Source organism: Pteronotus mesoamericanus, unplaced genomic scaffold (assembly GCF_021234165.1).
Source record: "Pteronotus mesoamericanus isolate MK-2021 breed Mesoamerican mustached bat unplaced genomic scaffold, CSHL_Meso_final contig_220, whole genome shotgun sequence".
Lineage (NCBI taxonomy): Eukaryota > Metazoa > Chordata > Mammalia > Chiroptera > Mormoopidae > Pteronotus > Pteronotus mesoamericanus.
Window position 1 is genome coordinate 9,719,734 of NW_026555091.1, and position 9,620 is coordinate 9,729,353.

The 9,620-nt window shown below is 60.7% G+C and overlaps 1 protein-coding gene across 1 annotated transcript; it reads right to left on the reverse strand.

The window, feature by feature from the left end:
- Nucleotides 1–1,567: 1,567 nt before the first annotated feature.
- Nucleotides 1,568–4,559, reverse strand: PPIA (peptidylprolyl isomerase A). Its single transcript, XM_054571291.1, has 5 exons — nucleotides 4,443–4,559; nucleotides 2,976–3,006; nucleotides 2,781–2,869; nucleotides 2,408–2,580; nucleotides 1,568–1,908 (listed from the first exon to the last, which is right to left on the reverse strand). Exons 1-5 carry the CDS (start codon nucleotides 4,509–4,511, stop codon nucleotides 1,776–1,778), a joined length of 495 nt encoding a protein of 164 aa, XP_054427266.1. The 5' UTR covers nucleotides 4,512–4,559; the 3' UTR covers nucleotides 1,568–1,775.
- Nucleotides 4,560–9,620: the final 5,061 nt, after the last annotated feature.

Consider the following 9,620-nt stretch of genomic DNA (forward strand, 5'->3'; position numbering starts at 1 on the left):
TGAGCCTCTTCTGGGCACTAGGCACTGGGATTCACTGAACTAGCTGGAGAAAACCCCAGGGGTTCACGCTCAACAAACCGGTAACACACGTGCTAGGCACTTGCGAGAGTGCTCGCTCTACACTGAACCCTCACCACCCCATGAACAGAGCAGGCCCTGTGGAAGTGATTTACGGAATGTCAGCCTGGGGCATTTTCTGGGGGTGTCCGTAAGAGCTTAGCAACTGCCTTGAACCGGGAGAAATGGCGGGGTGAACAGGTCTTGCTTGAACCTCTTCTTTGCCTGGTTTTCAGTTAAGTCATTGAGGATGTTCCTGGTTGGGCCATCCTACTACCCCGTATGAAACGGAACTGTTCAACTCTAGGAACCTGGACTGCACCTCCAAAGTAACGATTCGGTGCACATGGTCACCCGTAGGCCTTGTCTCTTAGAGAAGGGGGCCCCCACCTGCAGGCCACAGACCGGACCGCTGCAGACCCGTTAGGAACCAGGCTGTGCAGCCGGTGAGCTGGAATGGAACCCGTTTGAATCGCCCCCAAACCATCCCCCCCCCATCCCCAGCCTGCAGAGAAGCTGTCCTCCAGGAACTTGGTGTGCCCGGCGCCAGAGTTCGGGGGCAGCTGTACTACAGGAGCAAAGATTGAGCTAATCGATGTCCATGTTCACGTGCGCTCATTACCACCCAGAGCACAAGGAAATGTAGAGAACTGGAGTCCACGCAGGGAGGAAACCATTGTAGTGACTTAGGAACCAACCAGGGAATCCAACCTCAGGCCACCAACTGGTCAAGCTGAAATGGAAAGTGTTGGCACGACCGAGCCCGCACACACGTCGGCCAGCTGGGAAGTGCTGCCGTGACTGAGGGGCGTTCCTGGCCGGCACCTCCAGTGGACTGTCCTTTGGCCCACGCGCAGATCACTCCTAGCGCTCAACGTCTGTACTCGACTCTGGAGGAAACCAAAGTCCTGGGGAAGGGCCTCATCTCAGTGAGATCCCACGGCTCAGGCCGGTCAGGTCTGCCCTTAGGGAGGCACTGGGAGACCTGCGATGACTGGACAGGTTCCCTGGCCTGCGACTTCCGGGACAGGACGCCTCCCGCAGGCCCCACAGCCTCAGGCACCGGGTTTTTCTGCCATCAGACTCGTTTGTCCATTTCATAGTCTGTGCTTTATGATAAACCTTTTGCTCTGCCTCCTCAAAGCAAACAGTTCCAGCTGTTCCACCATCAGAGCCCTAAGACCCATCACCTTGTGACGCCCCACAGGGTCCCCTCAAGGCGCGCCCTCACAGGACATTCGATCTGCGGCGGCGCGAACCTGGACACCGACCTCCCAACGGGCCAGGCGGGAACTTCCTTCGCCGAGCGCTGCTCCCAGCCACTTGTCTTTCCCTATCCTGCCTCCACCTTCAGTGCCCCGCTCACGGCTCACCTGGGGGATCCTCCGTGACATTCAGTCCTTAGGTTGGGGAACCAAACAACAAAGCACTCAAGTTAAAGCAAACGGCAAGGCTGCCTTCTAAGTAACCTGTTGCTGCTTAAAATAAAACCCTAACCCAAACAAGGACAGACAATTGTTTAGTTTTTATTTCATAATCATAAACTTAACTCTGCAATCCAGCTAGACTTGGAAAGGATAAGGAAAACACGGAACCCAATGAACTGTGGCGAGAGCACGAAGATTATAGAACATTCCAAGCAGGTGGGGGGTGAAGGGGTGCTCTCCTGAGCTATAGAAGGAATGGTCTGATGGTTAAGATAAAACAAGTCAAATGTATTAGAGTTGTCCACAGTCAGTGATGGTGATCTTCTTGCTGGTCTTGCCATTCCTGGACCCAAAGCGCTCCATGGCTGTGACAACGTCCATGCCGTCTTTCACTTGGCCGAAGACCACGTGCTTGCCGTCCAGCCTAGAAAGAGAGCAATCGCCATCACCAGACCAGAGATAACAAGCACCTTGCAATGTGCATCAAGACGGCAATAGTGCCCACCCCACACCCCCATGCAGCACACCCAGGGGAACGCCAGAAAGGGCTTTCCCAGCCTTTAATAGTAGCTACTGTGGACTCGTTAAATACCGGAAACGTTATTTTATCCTTCTGCCTAGAGGAGGAGGGAACACAACGGACCCAAAAAGGTGGCTAAGATTCTCTGGCCCTGGCCAGGGAGCTCCGTTGGTCAGAACATTGTCCCAGCATTCCAGGTTGCAGGTTTGATCCCCGTTCAGGACACATTGAACAATCAACCAATGAACGCACAAACACATAGAACAACAAACCATGAAGTTTCCGCTCGCTAAAATCAGTAAGTTAATGTGTGTACATTTATATAAAACGCCAACCGGTCACATGCTAATTTAAATAAAAGGACTAGGTGTTCCTTGGTTGCCCTGCCTGCTTATGCCCTTACCACTCAGTCTTGGCCGTGCAGATGAAAAACTGGGAACCGTTTGTGTTGGGTCCAGCATTTGCCATGGACAAGGTGCCAGGACCTGTGTGCTTCAGGATGAAATTCTCATCATCAAATTTCTCCCCATAGATGGACTTGCCGCCAGTGCCATTGTGGCGTGTGAAGTCACCACCCTGTGAACGCAACAGAAACCTGTCACTTCTGCAACATAATCAGGGCGCACGCCAAGCCCGCAAGGTTCAAACTTCAAAACTCAAGCCTCAGGTGACCAGAAGGTTTAAGTGAAACCAAAATGGAAAAATAACAGCTCATGTGTACACATCTAATCCCAAAGCAAGGTAACAACCCAAGTCAAAATCAGTACATTTCATACCTGGCACATAAATCCCGGAATAATTCTGTGAAAGCAGGAACCTTTATAACCAAATCCTTTCTCCCCAGTGCTCAGAGCACGGAAGTTTTCTATTAAAAAAAGAAACAAAACAAAAACACAGTAGTAGTATATGTATGTACACACCACACACCGAATTAAAACGGGGCTGCCTCATTAAACTTTAAAGGAACTAACCTGCTGTCTTTGGAACTTTGTCTGCAAACAGCTGTAAAAGAAAAGTAACACGTGCTTACATCTTTTATTACCAACGCCCCAAGTCTTTGGGGGCTTCCGAATCATACTCGTTTCTTCCCTACAAAGCAATGCTTCAGCGGTTACTGCGCATCCCAAGTAACAAGTGCTCCGGGCAGCCTTACCGTCCTGCGGGGGTGAGTGAGGCAACGTGAGCGCCGAGGACACGCCAAACATCCAGAGCCCGTAATGACTTAAATAGTGCGAAGCCTCCCAACAGCGAGCGGGAGCCCGGGAGGGTTACGACACTTCCTTCTCACGTATCCGCCGCCTCCCCACCGCGGCGCGAACGGCGGAGCGGCTTCCAGGAACAGCCGCCCTGCTGCCGCCCGGCCAGTCGGCGGCAATGAGGGCGCCGCCACCTCCGGGGTGTTAACGCGGCTTTAACGGGTTAGGGAAGCAGCCGCCTCGGGGTCTCCGGGGGCCCTGCCTGGCGGCGGGGCACGAAACGCACCGAGACCGGCGCCTGCCGCAGCTGCCCGCGGGGCCGGCGTGCTGACAAAAGCACCGCGCTCTCCCACACCCGCAGCCACGTCCCCTCCGACCCTGGCCGCCCAGCAGGGCCTCTGCCGAGCCCCGCGGGGGCGCCTATCGCGTTTCCACCAAGCCCCGCGGCTAACCCGACACTAACGCGTTACGAGGCGCTCGCTCCGGCCAAGTTTCCACGTGGGCCCCTGACAGCTGCCCGCCGCTCCCAGCGGGGCGGACGCGCGGCCTGGGACGGGGCCTCGGTCTGACGCGGCCGACTGCACGCGGGGACCGGCTCCCGGACAAGGCCCCACCCCGAGCGCCGGCGGCTGGTGAAACGCGGCCCAAGAGAAGACCGCGCCCGGGGCCGCATCTGCCGGCCGGGCTCGCCCCCGCCCTGGGCCTCAGGGGCCGCGGCCCTCCCACGGGCGTCGTCACCGCGGGGGGGCGGGCCGCGGCGCCAGCTCGCTTCCGCCAGGCCCGTGTCGGCTCCACCGCACGCCTCGGACCGCCGCGGACGCCGCGTCACGCGGGGCCCAGTCCCGGGAGGCTGCGCTCGCCTAGGCCGGCGCGGGAAAGGCGCCCTCGGGTACGGCGGCCTGGAGGAGCCAGGCGAGGGTCCGAGCGCTGCGGGCGACGCCCGCGCCGGCCGTCCGTTTGGGGCGTTGCCGACCCTCAGGGCCCACGGTGCGCGCGGCGGCCAACGGCTCGCGGTGCGAGCACGTGCGCGCCCGGAAGGGCGCGGCCGCCCCTCCCCCGCCGCCTTTGTCTGCCCGCCGCCCCCGGCCTCCCAAAATGGCCCCTCGTCAGGAAATGGCGCCGCGCTCCTCAGACGGGCGCCCGCCCGGGCCCCTGGGCCGCTGCCCCCACCCCATCGCCCCCCGGTCGGGCCCACCAGGAGCGCCGAGCCGCCGCCGCCGCCGTCGCCGCCGCCCGCCCCACCTCGAAGGAGACGCGGCCCAAGGGCTCGCCGTCGGCAGCGATGTCGAAGAACACGGTGGGGTTGACCATGGCTGGGCGCGGGAAGAACCGAGGCGGCGGCGGCGTCTGCAAGGCGGCACGAGCCCTGGCGCCCGCCCCTCTTATAGCCGGACTGGGCTCCGCCCATAGTCGGTCGCGCGCCGCCGCCCTAGCCAATGGCGACCGCACATAGGCCAGAGTGACGATGCGCCTGACCTATGGGCAGAGGGGGCGCTGGGGCTGGGGTGGGAGTGCAGGTGCGCGTGCGCGCTGGCGTTCTCCAGCAGGTTCCCGCCCGCGGGCTCCGTCGCGGTTCTGCGGCGTGGGGTGGAGTGCGGGGGCCGGGGACACGGCGTCCGGAGGAAGTAGGGGGTGGGCTCTCGGGATAGCCCGGGTGGCCTGCGGGAGCCCGAGGGAGTGCGAGGGTCAAGAGGCCGCCCTCCGCCAGGGCGTCTCCCCACTGCGCTGAGGGGGCAACTGAGGCGAACGCAGGTCTCAAGGTCGCGCGGCGCGCCAAGGTCGCTCGGGGTCCCGGGCCGCGCCACGCCTCTCAGGGTCCCGGTGGCCTCAGGCACTGCCGTCTCCCCGAGCTGCAGATGAGCGCAGCCTCTCCGACTGCGCGGTGACGAAATGCTTCCAAAATGCCCTACTTTCCGAAAATACCCTGCACGCCCTGCCTGCATCTCCTCCAGGAGGAAGACACTGCGGCGGAGCCTGGCGGCCCCACCTTCAGGGACGCTGCGCCTCTCGACCCGCTTTTCAATCTCGGCGCCACCCCCACCTCCCAAAGCCGATCTGTGCCCTGCCGGGTTCCCCACTCTGATGAAAGACAAAGCAACACTTTTAAAGTTAAATCTCGCAGGCAAAGGCAATACTTTATTACTAGGGCCACACGCACTTGATCGCGACCCTAGCATTTTGCTCAGAAAGCCTTGAAATGGCGATAATTTAAACGTCCACCCTCCCCTGCCACGCAGCCGCAGTATTCGCAATGCTATCGGGTACCTCAAACTCGGTTTCTTCACCTGCAAAACCGGGACAGGGCGTGAGAAGCAAGCGAATGAGGACCTCGGGACGGAGGGGCAGCCCGGCGCCTGGCCTATCCCACGGGCCTGCCCGTTCTCGCCACGCTCCACGGTCCCCGTTCGCAGATGCGCGCGCTCAGGGCCCTGCGTGTCTTTGGCCCGTTTAGGGTATAGCAAAGCCAGCACTGGGCACGGCTTTTTTTTTTTTTTTTTTTGTTCTCTCATTCCACCCCACCTGGTGCTTGATGACCTTGAGGAGCTGCTCACCCTCCTCCGACGCGGGAAGGAGCCACGGCCCCCACGCGTCAACTCCGACTTCGCTCCACTCTGGACCCGAGAGCGTCGGGAGTCCGCAGCCCCCGCCCACCGCAGCCCCCGCCCACCGCCCCAGGTGAATGCACGAGTGCGGGAGTGACTGCCCTCGTATTTCTTCCTTTTTGAAAGATTTTATTTATTTTTAGGCAGAGGGGAAGGGAGGGAGGAAGAGAGGAAGGGAGACATCCCTGTGTGGCTGCTGCTTATGCACCGTGCACTGGAGAACCTGGCCCGCACCCCAGGCCTGTGCCCCGACTGGGACTCGAACCGATGACCCTTTGGTTCTCAGGCTCTGCTCAATCCACTGAGCCGCGCCAGTCAGGGCGCTACTGTTTCTTCTTTAAAGATTTTATTTATTTACTTTTAGAGGGAGAGGAAGGAAGGGAGAGAGGGAGAGAAACATTGATTGGTTGCCTCTCACACACCCCCAGCTGGGGCCTGGCCTGCAACCTGGGCCTGTGTGGGGACCGGGGACCCTACTGGCGACCCTTCCGCTCACAGGCCTGCACTCAACCCACTGAGCCACTGCCGTTTCAAGGCCTGCCTTCCATTCCCATTCCCATTCCCATGGCTCCGATGCTCAGACTCCTAAAGCGCGCTCTTCCCCACCCCATCTCTGTCTCTCTCCGGCTGTGGCACTCGCTTGGCCTTCCAAAGCCTGGGTATCAGGCCCCGGTTTTCCAGGCGGAGGGGTCATTCCCAGAACCACCTGATTATGTAACTCCCACCACGCTGTATAGGATGGCAGCTGGGCCCGCAGTATAGGGTGGAAACAGCTCCTTCACAGTCTGGTCCCAGCTGGCTGGCTCCAGTCTCTGGGCGGACGTTCCCTCTTCCACACTGACCTCTCCCTCACCCATCCTGTGCTTCTAGGACTCTCTCTTCGCTCGTTCAGGTCCCCCCTCCCCGCCCCTTCTCCACCAGCAAAGTTCAGCCGCCTTGTTCGGGTGGGGAGTTGCCATCGCTCTCCCAGAGTCGCAGCCTCTGCAACATCCGGGCTCGTCCAAGGGAGTTAGACGGATGCGTAAATGAAGCCCACGGCCCCGCAGGCGGCTGATGAGAGCCCACCGGCGCCTGACTGCGGAGCACGTCCCCTGGAGTTGCAGTGACTCTCACACAGCCCAGGCCCTGTGGCCGGCCCGCTCAGCCGGCGCCCCCCTCCTGACAGCCAGCCAGCCCGGGAGGACGTCCGGGGCTGAGGCAGCTTCACTTCAGTCCTTGCTGCCTCCAGCTACGTCCTCTGGCACCTGCCCACACCCTGGCTCCCTCCCCGATCCACCCTCTGCTGTCCCCACCTGTCTGAGCCCCTCACAGGGGCTTGGCTCAGCTGCCCTTCCTCCCTCCTGTCAGCGTCGCCTCTGCGCGAGGCCCTCCCGTGCCCGCCCTGAAGGACGCTCTGCTGCCCCTCTCGGCTCATTTTTCGGAATGGCCTGCACTGCTTGCCCTGAGCCCTCGTGCAGTCGGACTCCTGCCCTCCCCCAGGCCGCCAGGGACCTGTTTATGGCCTGCCAGGCTTCCCTCCTAGGCCAGCCCGGCCCTGCGGCAGGTCAGATGGGCTGTCTCGGTGGTCACTGCCGTGGGGAGAGCCAAGGGACGAGGCTGGGAGCGCCTCCTGCAGGGAGAAGGCAGGAGTGCGGCTCGGGGTCGCCTGCCAACTGGACGTGTGTCCCCCACCCACCATGTCCTCCTTTAGCTGTTTGCTGGTCCTGGGCCTCTCTGGGCAGAGGCGTTTGGTCACGGACTTAATCTCCTCGCTCACTGGAGTGTTCAGGTACGATTGCTTCTTGGGTCAGTTTGGGTATTTTGCAGGATTCTAGGAATTTGTTCGGCCGGGTCGTCTGATTGCTCGGCACACAGCTGTCCCTAGTGTTCTCCCATCATCCTTCCTTCCGTCAGTCCGGCGCGAACTCCCTTGATTTCCTTTCCAGGGTAGTCGCTCGTGTCTCCTCGGTCCACCTAAAGGTCTGCTCATTCTGTCGCTTCACTAAAAAGCACTCGGGCTTACGCTGCCCACGGCGTCTTTGGTCTCTAGTTCACCGCTGTAGCCCCCGTTACGTCCTCGTTCCGCTACCTCTGCATTTAGTGTGCGCCTTTTCTAGTTCCTTCAGGGGTGAGAGGACTGAGATCTCTCTCCTTTTTAACGGAGACGTTTACAGCTACAGGTCTCCCTCTCGCCCTGCTCTCTCCCACCGCTACGGCTACGTTTTGTGTTTTCACTTGTCACTGTGCTGCTTTGGCCCCTTGGCTTTTAGAGTTGTTCAGGTCCCACGTATTTGTGAAATTTTGTTTCCCTTCCATTATTGCTGTCTAGTTTCATTCCCCTGTGCTTAGAGAAGGTACTTTGCACGATTTAAATCTATTAGGACCTGCTCTGTGGCCTAGTAGGTGGTCCGTCGCGGAGAATGTGCTTTAGTGCTGCTGGGGGGAGTGTTCTCAGACTGAGTGGCTGGAAAGAAAATTTTTTAAATTGATTTTGGCGCTGGGTGGTGTGGCTCAGTGGGCTGAGTGCCAGCCTGTGACCTGAAGGGTCACAGGTTCAATTCCCAGTCAGGGCACAGGCCTGGGTTGCCAGCCAGGTCCCCAGTAGGGGACTGATGAGAAGCAAGAGATCAATATTTTTCTCCCTCCCTTCCCCCTCTCTAAAAAAATAAAGCCTTAAGAAATTGATTTGAGAGAAACGATTCGTCACTCCACTCATCAATGCGCTCGTCAGGGGACTCCTGCGTGACCGACTGGGGCCCAAACTTGGAACCTTGGAGTCTGGGGAACACGCTATACCCGGCTGACCCGCTGGCTCCTGTTCTTTAACTGTAATGTTTGGTGTGTACATAAGAATATGGCACATGATGCGCACTGGGGTCAACACCCGTGGGGTCAACGCTCTGCTCTTCCTCCGGTGCCCGGCCGAGCCTCGGGGAAGCAGACACAGGAACCCAGGAAATGGGCCGCATGCGTGGAGCGCGGACAGGCACCTTCTGTCCCGGGCCTTCACGGCGACGTCAGGGCTGCGGGTCCTGTCCCGCCGCCCCACACCGTGGCGAGCACGCTCATTCCTTTGTGTCCTTCCGCCTGAGGACTGAGCGTGGTCTGCAGCCTTGTGCTTGCGTCCTGGTCCCGCCATACCCCGCGAGAAGCCCCGCAGCGCAGTGGGCTGGGGACGCACTGACGCTGGGAGACCATGTGCGGGCCCGCACCCATTCTGCCCCCTGAACCTCCAAAGGGCCCAGGAGGGCCCGGGACTACTGATGAGGAAGCACTGGGCTGGGCTCCTCGCACCCAACCCGGCCCCGGTGTCCCCTGCAGCGCTGGAGGTCTGTGACCACTCCCACGGCCAGGCAAAGGGGAGACAGGCTGCTCCCTGGCGGACAGGTCCACACCCGGGGTCCCAAAATGTCAATAGGCAGGACCGGCACCTTCCTCCCCCCGCGAGCACGTGAAATCGGCCCTCGCCCCTCCCCCACCCGCGCCCGACATGCGGGGCTGGGGTGCCGGCGGCTCGCGGGGTGGAGGGCCTCCCCCTTGGCTTCCCACCAGCACGCCCACGCGAGGGGACAAGGTGGCAGAGGTGTCTCCCGGCCCGGGCGACACTTCACAAAACGGCAGGACAGGGCTCAGACCGCAGCCAGCTTGGAAAATTCCAGGGAGGAGGAAATGCACAGGGGGCGGGGCGGGGCGGGGCGGGCGGCGGGCGGCGCGCAAGGAGGACCCAGGCCACCGTGGGAGTCCTTTAATGGAGACTCGGGCGGGCGCCCCCCACCCGGCTGGAGGCGCACGTGGCTGCACCAGGGCAGAGAGAGGGGCCCCGGCCCACAGCCCCGCT